Here is a 13,792-nt window from a genome sequence, read left to right as displayed (position 1 = left end):
ATGCAAAATTAATATTATATTATGTGTGGCATTTTTGCACCATGATTAATTTATACTTTAAATAAAAAGAAAATGTTGTATTTATTTTTACTTTATTACAGTAAGTCCAATGTCTCAGTATTGTAATGAATCTGAGCATTTTGCTTTCAAGTTAAAAACTGTATAATAATCATTTTAATTAAGAATATATAAAAGAATTCACAATGCAAAAAACTGTAAAGCTATATTTTCTTTAAGCAAAATATTTTGTCATATTTTATAAATTTTTCTAATATTTTATTAAAAACAAATAACTATTTATTTATAAATAAAATATGACCTGAAGATGTTTTTGACAAGTTTTGTGAGATTCAGCCCTTCCTTCCTTCCTTGCTCTCTTCATTTGTTTCTCTTTTTCAAACATCAGTTTCCGTCATGTTTTCCAGACAGTGTTCGGTGTCGCTTGGCTTCATCGGCGCTGAACTCTGCTCCTGTTCTTCACCTGTATGTCTCCGTGTGTCCTGCTCTCTCACGTCCCAGCTCTCTTGCTCTCTCTCTCCGTCCTCAGGCTCAGTTTTGAGGTGGATGACTCTGGCGAGGGCGGCCGCGGGTTCGCTCGGAGAATTTCTGAAGCTGCGTATGACTCCAGCAGGAGGCGATGTGATCTCTGCAGATGCTCCCTCTTCCTCCTCCTCCTCCTCCTCCAGATGGGTTCTGGGATTCCTCAGCTGCTCGATGGACTGAGACAGAACCTACAGAACAAACACCAGAGAGAAAGAAAGAAAAATAAGTTAAATAAGAAAACATTTTAAGAAAAGCAAACATTTATGAATGACTGACTGACTGAATGAATGAATGAACATATATATATGGTCATATTTTAGACAAGTAATGCTGTCAATTATTTATAAAGTTTATTAAACATGTTATTTTATTTATTTATTTATTATTATTGTTTTAATCTGATTTATTTACGAACTCACACGAACTTACACATACACACACTCATACACCTCCCTAACCCCATCCCACGCCTTCGTCGCTTCATCCTGTCAGGCGTTAACGGGTCCGTGGGTTTGCGCTGAATGGCGGCTGGCCGGATGGCTGTTTCGTCTGAACTAGGATTACTATGCAAGTTATGTTCCTGTGTTGACTGTGCTTTATGCTGAGGTTTTTTGTCTGTTCTCGCGCTGCGTTCTCTTCCAAGAACGCAGTGCGAGGACACTTTTTTTTCTCCTCTCTTTCCTCATGTTATGCTGTATTTCTTCTTCTCTATTGCATTTCGTTGCCTTGTACCTACATGTGCAATGACAATAAATTGAATCCAATCCAATCCAATCCAATTTGTTTGGTTCATATGGAGAAAAGGTTTTGGGAAAGTACTTCTGGAGCTATAAACAGTGTGTTTCACTATTGCACTCTATTTTTATTCCAGCATTAACTGTTCAGTTATGTGTCATAATTAATTAGAAGTGACACATTAATATGGTCTTTCATTGTTTTTGGGATCTTCTTGTAAAAGTGGCTCATTAAATCTCTCTCCCGAACACGCTGCCGCTCTGGCCTCAGTCCTCCTGTAAACGGGTAAAATAATACCAACCCCAAAAAACAGCAGCTGTGTGAAATAAAGAGTGGGTAAATTATATATGCGGATACATGTGTGTGTTAAAGTGCCGCCAGCGTCTGCCTGCAAAATCCTCTACTAGACCTTCAGGAAATGAAAAAGAGAGAGATAGAGAGAAAGTAATACTGAATAGTGGAAGAAAACAAAGTGTTATTAGGAGGAAAAAAAAAATGGGTGTATGGGGCATTGAATGAAAAATAAAGTTACTGCCCAGTTTTGATTTAGTAATGAAAACTGTGCAATTTTCCTAAATTAAATTAAATTGTAAAATATAAAATATGTCTAAATGTTAAATGAGTTAAAAGCAGCCGCATTAAAACATCCTGCTGGGATTTACTCACTTCCTCTCCTTGTATTAAATCACTTCCTGTCTCAACGAGGCATCAATCAGATCAGTTTACACCATCGTTTAAGAGAAAAAGCCCTTGAAAACTCCTATGAGGACCACAGACAGACTGCAGGATACACAGGTTACACACAGCAAACACACACGCACACACACACACACACACACACACTGGAATCTGTTGAAAACGCTGCAGTTCTTCAGCACTTCTGAAAGACACATTTATGTGCTTCAATCCATCCATCATCATGTCATCGCTCTGATACTCTCCTTCCCTGCGTCCAGTGTGAATTATACTAAAATATCCAGTCTTCGTGTTTTTAAAAGGAGTTTCTATTTGTAATTCAGACAAAGTCTGTTGAAGTTGGCTCATGTGAGCTAAATTGTATTTTGTCGCTGTTAAGAAACTCTCTTAAAAACATTGGAAACAAAACACTAAAGTCTTTTTATGGTATATTTCAGATATGTACTGTAAATCTATAGCACAATGATAAATCATAATGGTCCTTTTGTTTTGATGACATGCTGTCCTTTAAATGATGCTAGCGCTCTATGCTTTCCTTGTTTTTGAAAATGCAGTTTCTCCTGTAATATGGGATGTTTTAGTGCTTTTTAAGACCCAAACTTTTTCTAAAAGTTGTCAAATAAAGGAAAATTGTTGAATGTTTGAATGCAAGTCTAACAGTTAAATGTGTTAAAAGCCCCAGTAAAACATCCTGCTGGGAATAAAATAAAATAATACAAATTTTGGCTTAATCATGATTCTTAATTCAAATTTGAAAAAACTAAATGTTCATACTCATTACAATACTAAGAAACCGGAAGGGAATTACTGTAATATTGTATTTTATATTTCCTGTACATTTTTTACCTGACAAGTTTAATGAGAGCCCTTCATTTCTTTATTCTTCTTTTAAACACCAGTTTCATTTTAAAGAACAAAATTCACTTTTACATGCTGTTTGAACATAAATGTGTGTTGGCAGTGTTTGTACACACCCAGTGTTTTTTTTTAAATCCCCAATAATCATGGTCACTGTCTCAAATCAGGCTGTTCTGTGATTCTTGGCAAAGTGACGTAGTTCTGCACAGGCCCCTCCGGCGATTGTTGATCGACAGTGGTGTTTTACCTCAGACCCGCTCTGATGAGCTGGCATCACTCCATCATTGTTTCGACGCCGGAGCGATTGTAGACAAGAATGTCTCGTAAGCGATTGAGGTGTTTTGTTGTTGAATGTAATACTGAGCAAAGCAGTCGTCATTTACTCCCGACATCTGAGCTGCTGAAGACACAGTGGATTACATTTGTTTTTGAAGGGAATGCACCCCCCCCCCCCCCCCCCGATCTGCCTAAACACAAATCATTCGTGATCCAGCTTCACCTACAGAGGAAGTGACTATAACGTTTTTTTTTTTTACGAATCTTAGCAAATCGCCTTTCCTAATAATGTGCTAGTTAGCAAATTCTGCGGCTAAAGTTAATAGCCTCAGAGAACTGTTCATCACGGTGGGGATGAGCAGAGCTCATTAACATTTAAAGGGACATGCACCGAAACGGGTCGCTGTGAACAGAGCTGTTTTTGAGAAGGTAAAAAGGGTGATGTTTTAACACTACCATTGAGAAATTTTAACCAAAGAATGTTATACATTTTTCATTAAGACCCTAAATAATCATATCAACTTGTGGAAAATGGGCATCCGATGACCCCTTTAAATAAAGACCCAATCTTTTGTTTTCACTTCTCGGTCGGGGTTGCATCACAGAATGCTTGGTGGAGCTGTGTGTTAGATGAGTGAGGTGAGGTTACCTGGCTGATGTGGACGTGCTGGTGAAGCTGTTTCTGTTTCTCCATGAAGTTTTGGTGCTGTTGCTGCAGCATGAGCTGAGCCAGTGTGCTCTGCGGCAGCGGCGCCGACTGCGTTCGGTTCAGGGGTCGGTGCCGTGGTAACCTGGCACGGGAACTCACTGACGAACGCTCCTTCATCAGCAGAGGAGATGAGGAGAGCACAGGAACACTACCTGTGACTGAGAGAGAGAGAGAGATGAATTACACATCTGAGAGGCGTAAAAATAAAAGAAATGAAATTCCAATTATATTAGATTAAAAAAATTACATATACATATTACATATTTACATAATTATTTTATTTTTTATTTAGTCTTTTAGCAGACGCTTTTATCCAAAGCAACTTAGAAATGAGAACAATAGAAGCAATCAAAACCAACAAAAAGAGCAACAACATGCAAGTGCTATGACAAGTCTTGGTTAGCCTAATGCAGCCTAATTTTTTTAAAAGAAACAAGTAGATAGAATAGAAAAAGAAAGATAGTGTAAGTTTTTCAAGAAAAGCTAGCAGTTACAGAATAAATATGCAATTGATAGAGGGTCAAGTGTGTGTGTGTTTTTTTTTATTTTTTATAAAAAAGCAGACAGATATATAAATTAGAATTAAAATAGAGAGTGCTAGAGTTAGAGGGTCAAATAAAGATGGAAGGGATGCGTTTTTAGCTGATTCTTGAAGATGGCTAAGGATTCGGCAGCTGGGATTGAGTTGGGCAGGTCATTCCACCAGGAGTTAATGAAAAAGTCTGTGAAAGTGATTTTGTGCATCTTTGGGATATACAGGTACATCTAAAAAAATTTGAATATCGTGAAAAAGTTCATTTTTTCTTGTAACTTATTTCAAAAAGTGAAACTTTCATATATTTTAGATTCATTACATGTAAAGTAAAACATTTCAAAAGTATTTTTGTTTTCATTTTGATGAAATTTGATTTAAGGGGAAGTCGTGGCCTAATGGTTAGAGAGTCGGACTCATAATCCAAAGGTTGCGGGTTCGAGTCTCGGGCCGGCAGGGATTGTAGGTGGGGGGAGTGAATGTCCAGCGCTCTCTCCACCCTCAATACCACGACTAAGGTACCCTTGAGCAAGGCACCGAACCCCCAACTGCTCCCCGGGCGCCGCAGCATAAATGGCTGCCCACTGCTCCGGGTGTGTGTTCACGGTGTGTGTGTGTGTTCACTGCTGTGTGTGTGCACTATGGATGGGTTAAATGCAGAGCACGAATTCCGAGTATGGGTCACCATACTTGGCAGTATGTCACTTCACTTCACTCACTTCACTTCATGATTAGAGCTTACAGCTCATGAAAGTCAAAAATCAGCATCTCAAAATATTAGAATATTTACATTTGAGTTTCAATTAATGACCAAGACTGCTGACTTGGCAATGATCCAGAAGACGAACATTGACGCCCTCCACAAAGAGGGTAAGTCACAGAGGGTCATTATTGAAAGCTGTGGCTGTTTACAGAGTGCTGTATCAAAGCATATTAAATGCAAAGTTGACTGGAAGGAAGAATTTGGGTAGGAAAAGGTGCACCGCAAGCTTGAGAATACTGTCAAGCAAAGCTGATTCAAACACTTGGGAGAGCTTCACAAGGAGTGGACTGAAGCTGGAGTCAGTGCATCAAGAGTCTCCACGCTCAGACGTCTTCAGGAAAAGAGCTACCAAGCCACTTCTGAACCAGAGACAACGTCAGAAGCGTCTTACCTGGGCTGTGGAGAAAAAGAACTGGACTGTTGCTCAGTGCTCCAAAGTCCTCTTTTCAGATGAAAATAAATTTTGCATTTAATTTGGAAATCAAGGTCCCAGAGTCTGGAGGAAGAGTGGAGAGGCACAGAATCCATGTTGCTTGAAGTCCAGTGTGAAGTTTCCACAGTCAGTGATGATTTGGGCTGCCATGTCATCTGCTGGTGTTGGTCCACTGTGTTTTCTGAAGTCCACAGTCAACGCAGCCATCTACCAGGAAATTTTAGAGCACTTCATGCTTCCTTCTGCTGACAAGCTTTATGGAGATGCTGATTTAATTTTCCAGCAGGACTTGGCACCTGCCCACACTGCCAAAGGTACCAAAATCTGGTTCAATGGCCATGGTGTTACTGTGCTTGACTGGCCAGCAAACTCGCCTGACCTGAACCCCATAGAGAATCTATGAGGAAGATGAGAGACACCAGACCCAACAATGCAGATGACCTGAAGGCCGCTATCAAAGCAGCCTGGGCTTCCATTACACCTGAGCAGTGCCTGATCACCTCCATGCCACGCCGCATTGATGCAGTAATTCATGCAAAAGGAGGTCCAACCAAGTATTGAGTGCATAGAAATGAACATACTTTCCAGAAGCCTGACATTTCTGTTTAAAATATCCTTTTTTATTGATCTTATGTAATATTCAAATTTTCTGAGACACAGAATTCTTTTCATTATTTTGTAAGCCATAATCATCAAAATTCCAAGAAATAAAGGCTTGAAATATTTCACTCTGTTTGTAATGAATCTATATAATATATGGGTTTCACTTTCTGAAACGAGTGACAAAAAATATTGGCCTTTTTCACGATATTCAATTTTTTTTAGATGTACCTGTATATCAAATTATTAATAATAATATTTTATTAATAATATTATTATATTTTATCTTTCCTAATTATGGTTTACTTTATTGTATTTTAATGTTACTATAACTGTAATGCTACATCTATCTATTAAATCCTTATTTTATTTAATTTTTATTTCATTGTTAGCAATTCACTCCATTTTGCACCACTTCAGTTTTACTGCATACCGATTATTTTTGTTTTATTTTCATTAAATGCAGTTAAGACACTAACTATTTAAATTACACATCTACATAAAATCATACAGCACACTAAACTGAAATTTAGATCCAGTCTGTGAAAGAATAAGTTATGAAAAGGAAAATGATATTATAGAGAGTTAATTTATTTATTGCTAATTATTGTTCATTGATTTGGAAAGAATCACAGTATTATTTGACAATAATAATACTGTCTGCTGCAGTATTATTTTACTATTATTGATATAATATTAGAATAACAATAAACATGAAACACACAACACTATCATACTTTTTATTTTTATTTAACACACATACTTATTACATTTCAAATGTACACCTAACATACCTGTACATACTAAATTGTCTATTTTGTATACTGTGTTTGTGCTATTTTGCACATTGTATATTTTGTATATTTGTACATTATTTTTTTATTATCTGTCTTGTCTTGTTGCTGTCATTCTGTCGCACTGTGGAGCTTCTGTCACCAAAACAAATTCCTCGTATGTGCAAACATACCTGGTAATAAAGCTGAATATGTAAATAATATTATTCAGTATAATTATATAACAATAATATAAATCATAAATGTATTATTAATTAAATAATATATTCTGAATTATTACTCATATATTATTGATAATATATTATTACTTAATTTAATGTTTATTTTATTTCAAGTAAAGAATGTTTTTTATGGTTTTAGTTTTAGTTAACAATAGTAACTCTGGCTTTCGCTGATCTCTGTCACTTTAAGAGAGCGTGTACTTCCTGTGCGCTCCGCTCACCAGGTGACATGATCCTCTGCTGTCTCTGCTCCTTCAGCAGGAGGTGCTGCAGGAGCGCCTGCTGTCCGTTGCTCACTTTAGCCTCCATCGAGACGGGAGACACGGCGGCTGCAAGACCTTCTACGCTCCGATCCTTCAGCGCCGTTCCCGTCTGAAAGAGACAGATCGCACAAACACTATTAATATTCAACATTTTTATGCATTTAAACACAAATTTCCACTCAAGCATGAGCGAGACGTCCATAACAGCATATGAAATATTAATAACAGTGCTTTTTTAAAACACATCCAGTCAGCGTTTGCGTCCGGCGTCGTCCATAATTTGCCCGTTATCATCGAGCCACGTTTAGAGCTCCCTAGTGAGTCATTCAGCTATTTTAAAATGTGAAAGTGTTGAAAGTATTCGGTAAGAGTGATCCGTGTTTTGATTTTCTGGCATGTTACGCGCTTTCCTGACAGCATTTCTTTAAGATTTTAACAGCCCGTGATGAACGAGATGCTAAACTCACGCCTTGAAACCCTAAACCGAGGGCCTGTTTATCTAAGGGCTAAAGATCCCGCGGGTCAGAGGTCACGAGCACCATTAATCCACACAAGCACTCAGTGAAAGCAGAAAATGAGATGCCCTCTGCAAACAGCAGCTCATCTCTGTGAAAACACGGCTCATCTCTGCTCTCTATAAAAGGATCGTCTCCTAACACACGCAGCACATTCCTCATACAGTATTTTGTGCTTTCACCACAAATAGATGCGACTCTGTGTCTCACTGTCTCCTAAAAATACCTTGCTTTTTCTGCAGGATCTATTCATATCTGTTGCGCAGCAGAAGGAGAGCCGGCCATGCTGCTTTTGTCTTTAGGCCTTGTATTTCTCAGAGGTTGATCTTTCAAAGCTCATGAGACCTTTCAGATTTTTCTCCTCTTGAACGAGCTGAAAGTTGTCATACAGTAAGAGTATGGAGTTATATAATGAACGCGGAAAAACCAATAGGGTACAGTATTTCATGAAAAATGTCTGAGCTCAAAGTGAGATCTGAATTTTCATTGCATACTTGTGTATCTTGTGAGCTCTGAGTGCAGTTTGAGACATTAGATGCATAATTTGCGTACTTATGCACTATTCTGTGCCGTTTTGTAGAATAAGTAGTGATTAGTGTTCGAATCCTGCTCGGGGCGGGTCGAGTAGAACCAAAGGGGTTAGCTAGGGTTAGCCCAGTTGCATGCAACAAAACAGTTCGTCGCCGCTAGTTGTTTGATCCTGCCTTGGTGTGTCCCGGCCGTGATCTAGTTCAGAACCACATTATATAAAACGTTTCGAGGTCTTTGTTTTTGTGTCTATGTAGAGTTTGACGTGTCTGTGATGGACAGGAACTTACGCAGATGTGTGCGTGAGCAGGGTGCAGAGTCAGCGTGAGGTTCGGCAGAGAGGGGGACGTGTAGAGATTCAACAGGGACATGGACCCGTCCGTCTGTAGGACGCCCCCCTGAGACAGATAGCGCTGGAGGAGAGACAGACAGAAAGCATTACATCAGCTCTTGCATAATGCAGCCGAACACAAACACAGCAACAACAGTACAGCATGAGATCAAGAACATCTGAAGAAGAAGAACCAGTAGATCTCCTATATCAATGACGTAACCTCTCATATGAACTTACTCACTGCATGTCACTAGGTGTGATGTGACAAAATCACAGCCAGAATACATTCTAGGATTTATTAAAGTGTAAAATTATAAGGAATGGAATTTTAGACCAATGGGATTTTCAGTTTAGCGCTTTAACGCTTGATGGTTTCTAGAGTATTGCTATGCAGTTGCAAGGGTGTTCTAGGTGGTGACTAGCATATTATATATGTTTTACTGTGTTGCTATGCAGGTATGACAGTTGCTAGGGTGTTCTGAAAGTTCTCTAGTGGTTGGTAGGTGGTGGCTAGATTGTTGTGAACGATTTTTAGTGCTTGGGTGTTCTGAATGTTCTCTGGTTTTTGCTAGGGTGTTGCCAGGTGGTTGTTATAGTGTTCTATGTGGCTGCTAGGGCACTGTGAGAGGATTTTGTGTGTTGCTGGGTGGTTGCTAGGGTGTTATGATTGTTTGCCAGTGGTTGTTAGGGTGTTGACAGATGGTTGCTATAGTGTTCTATTTGGTTGCTAGGATGTGAATGGTTTTTGTGTGTTGCTGTGTAGTTCTGGGAGGTTGCTAGGTTGTTCTGAATGTTCTCTAGTTGTTGGAAGAGTGTTGCCAGGTAGCTATTATAGTGTTCTATGTGGTTGCTAGAGGTTGCCAGATGGTTGTTATAGTGTTCTATTGGCTACTAGAATGTTGTGAATGATTTTTGCGTGTTGCTATGTAGTTCTGGGTGGCTGCTTGGGTGTTCTGAATATTTTCTAGGGGTTGCTAGGGTGTTGCCAGGTGAATGTTATAGTGTTCTATTTGGTTGCAAGGATGTTGCCAGCTGGTTGTTGTAGTGTTGTATTTGGTTACTAAGATATTGCCAGGTGGTTGATATAGCATTCTATTTACTGCTGGGATGTTGTGAGGGGTTGCTAGGGTGTTGCCAGGTGGTTGTCATAGTGTTCTATGTGGCTGCTAGAGTGTTGTCAGTGGTTTTCTATTGTGTTGCTGTTCTGTCCCCTAGTAGTTGCAATGTGGTTTCTAAGGTATTGTGAAAGGATTTTGTGCTATGCAGTTCTTTATGATTGCTAGGGTGTTCTGAATGTTCTCCAGTAGTTGTCAGGTGGTTTCTAGAGTGTTTTGGGTAGCTGTTCTGCACCATGTCAGTCAACATCAGTTAACGGTGTGAGTGTTAATGATATGATGTCATCTTTAGGTCATAGTTTTGTAGCTCATGAAGCAGTGAAGTCCCCCGCTGTAGGGCTGTGAGGATGAACTCAGTCGGCTGTGTGCCTACAGGAGGAGAGGAGAGGAGCGTTCTGGCCCACGGCCCGTGAGGAAATGCTTGGGCAGAACTTCACAGGAGAAACAAACCTCACCATCCTAGAGCCCCTCACCCCCTTCCCCAGCCACCAGCACAGCCAAAACCACAGCGGAAAAGAGCTGTCACAGTTAGTTCAGCACAGCACCGCCGTACACATACACACACAAACACACACACACACACACACACCTCAAACTCCATCTAACTCTACTACATGCTGCACTGATGTTCTGATGTGATTTTAAAGGCGGTGTTTGTTTGTCAGGCTGATGGTACGAGTGCCCCGGGACGGGGTCTGTGTACTCTCAGCTCCAAACAACGGATCATTGGGGGCCCCACTCCTTCACCCCAGTCTGATAAGAGTAATGAGACGTGGGATCAGTTTTGTGGGCTGTATGCTTCAGTTCTCAAGAATGCAATCAAAGGAACAAAACTGCACGCAAGTGCATCAGACTCTGATCCACAGCTGCCGCTGTGCTGAAGACCACTAACCTGTTTGTGAAGAGAGGATTTATTTTGACTTTACAAGCATAATATTCCACAAAATCAGCAGTTCTTTAAAAGACACTGCAAAAATGGCTCAGGGAAATGCTTATGCAATATTTGTTTGCTGATTTGCCACTTCCTTTGATATTTTGTTAACCAATGTCATGACATTCAGACATTTTTATTAATATTTGCAGCCCACAATTTAGTAATTTGTCATGTGATGAGGTTAGTCATAACAGAAGCTATATAGAGGTTTTGTTCAGTGGCAAAAATGGTCTGTTTAATTTTGGTGTATAAATGGGGATAATATATATATACATATATTTTGGTGACCAAATCAAATTAAATTGACAAAAGATAAAAGATACAAAACACATAGAAAGCATATTAAATGCAAGTAAAGTGCCTGCTTTAATGTTTCAAATAACTTTTGTGAAAATAAAATGACAAAATATGGGTAAAATAATGTTCCATTGTCGTTCAGCATAACAGACATATTTATGTAAAAACAAATGTTTTATTTAAAAACAAACAAAAAATATTAAAATATAAATATTTATATATTAAAATATATAAATACGTGAATACAATACTAAAATACTACTAAATTGTATTCTATTTTAAATGAATAAAAAGTTCTCTCTGACATATGGGTAAAACCAAATAGTTTGCAGGATAGTGGTAAATATTGTTAAAGATTCAAAATGACATTTAATTAGTTTTTTATTTAGAAATATATATTATTTAATATGTGTGTGTATATATATATATATATATATATATATATGTAGAAGAGAGTTGAGCATATTTGGTACCTCGATTTGAGTGGTGCTGGACCGGTATGACGCTCCGTTCTCATTGTTGCACAAGCCAATGGGTGAGCTGGGTCCAGAACCTGCAGGGCTCTCATTGGCTGATGAATCTAGAGGAGAGGAGAACAGGAAATATAAAAAAGAGACAACAGCGGTCAGCTCTGATACTGACTGTGAGCTCCGCCCACAGCTGAAGCTCATTGGTCTGTCTGTCAGACATCAGGGCTGCGTTCAGCCCCGAAAAAACGATGCAAAACGTTTATTAAACGGAAACGGAGGTGCGTTGAACACCCTGTTCTGATGACGCAAGTGTTGCAACTATGGCAGCTGAGAAGGTCATTCTTTGTGTTCTTTTTGAAGAATTTTTAGAGCCTGATGAAATCGGTATAAATACGTGTTTAATACTGCAAAATACGCTCTGTGTTACAGTAACTGCCCTTGCCGTCCAGAATAAAAGAACATCCCAATGGAGTGAAGGGATTAATTATTCCCTAATTATTGTGATCCAACATTTGCCTTGCATTTCAGGATGAAAAGACATTTCAGGTGACGGATAATCCACTTCTTACCTCCGAGACTGTTATGATCTATATGACCTTATTATTTTTATTGTGAGTATTAGGCTTATCATTATTGCTGATCACTGTTGTTGTGCTATGATATTGTAATATGTACCATTATATAATCAGAGGAGCATAGAAAAGTTTATGAAAGTGTCACTCCACAATACAATAGCAAAATATATAAATATATATAGCATTTTTATGTTACATTAATCAGTGTCTAGCACACCTTCCTGATGAAAGGATATGGACCAGAAGACATTGCAATTACTACATGATATTTAGACAGACTTAAAGAAGTTCCAGGTCTATACTTGTGCTCTCAGTTATTTTGCCTTTAATGTAAATAAATGTGCAAACAATATACTTGCTCTTGTGAATTTATTTTGATGTTAATTACATTTACTTACAAATTCATCATCATCATGTTTATATGCTATGTTACTATAAAACTCTTACGAAAACATGTCTTCTAATATCTTGTATATGACACACCCACCAAACAAGAGACAACATATCTCAAACCCCGTTGCACACCATTTCCAGGAAACATGTCGTTCAACCCGGAAACCGTAGCGAAACGTTATGCACCGGTGTGAACCTGAACGTGCCCCAGTTGTGTCTCCTGATTGGCTGAGATTCACATACAGTAGTTTGCTGCAGACCAGTGTTTTCTGATATAAGGGCTGTTTATCTGTGTTTCAGGTTGCAGGTCGTTCGCTCACCTGTTAGTTCAAGAGTTCGTTTTTTCAGCGGCGTAACGAAGACGCTGCCGTCTCTGCGGCGTATCGGTCCGCTTCGTCTCTCAGAAACCTTCTGCTTGAGTCTGGAGCGCACCTTCAGATTGGGCTCAGACGCTGAGAGGACAGACAAAACTGATTATGTTAGTCATTATTTCAAATAATTCAACTCACTCCATTTTTATTATTTTTCAGTAAATGAGACTTAAAGTCATTTTGATTCTCAAGATGTATCTTGGAATATTTAGATATTTGTATTGGTAAACAATAATAAAAACTTAAAATAAAATAAATCTGCTCTCCGGAAATTGTTAAAAATGACACATAAGACAATTCAGTTTATTTTATGACCTGTCAAATACAGATATAAAATGTAAAAAAATTAAATACTGTAAAAATAAAATAAAATAATAAAAATAGATATCTCAGCACACATATATACAAGTGTTCTGACAGGCAGCTCGCAGAACCTGCCGAGGGAACGTGTGGCCGCGGTCCAGCCGCACTGAGGAATTCTGGGATATCTAGCAGCTGTAATGAGGTAAGAAGTGGAAGATCAATTCCACTGTTCATCTGGAGGACATTAAAAGCATCTCCACTGGCTGTAGGAGTCCAGTACCTGCCAGCCTGCCAACCACAAACCTCCACGGTAGCCGTGTTTAAACACACACTGAGATATCGGCACTGACAGAGAGAGCAAGAGCGAGAGAGACAGAGAAATTTGGCTTTAAAAAAAGGGGAAATCCTCTTTTTTTTGTCCCACTGTGACCTGTGGAGTCCCAAAATTCCCTGGATTTTACTCAGGCTGGGATGGAAAGCCAGCCGCCCGATTGACGCCACCTACTGCCGGTCTGACCGCTGAGTGGGCATCAA

General features: G+C 39.0%; 1 protein-coding gene across 1 annotated transcript in view; it reads right to left on the bottom strand.

Moving 5' to 3' along the window:
* Positions 1–395: 395 nt before the first annotated feature.
* Positions 396–13,792, bottom strand: part of LOC306847483 (histone deacetylase 9-B-like) — a gene marked incomplete at its 3' end in the record, with an annotated part of 30,966 nt that continues 17,569 nt past the window's right edge. The window contains exons 6-11 of the mRNA XM_079381425.1: positions 12,905–13,036; positions 11,620–11,726; positions 8,757–8,879; positions 7,382–7,532; positions 3,758–3,975; positions 396–731 (exon numbers count right to left, since the gene is read on the bottom strand). Of these exons, the coding sequence (XP_079237551.1) occupies positions 396–731; positions 3,758–3,975; positions 7,382–7,532; positions 8,757–8,879; positions 11,620–11,726; positions 12,905–13,036 (1,067 nt within the window). The remainder of the gene's footprint in view (positions 732–3,757; positions 3,976–7,381; positions 7,533–8,756; positions 8,880–11,619; positions 11,727–12,904; positions 13,037–13,792) is intronic.

This window comes from Barbus barbus, assembly GCF_936440315.1.
Source record: "Barbus barbus genome assembly, chromosome: 27".
Lineage (NCBI taxonomy): Eukaryota > Metazoa > Chordata > Actinopteri > Cypriniformes > Cyprinidae > Barbus > Barbus barbus.
Note: the sequence above shows the minus strand (reverse complement) of the source record. Positions and strands in the feature narration are given on the sequence as shown.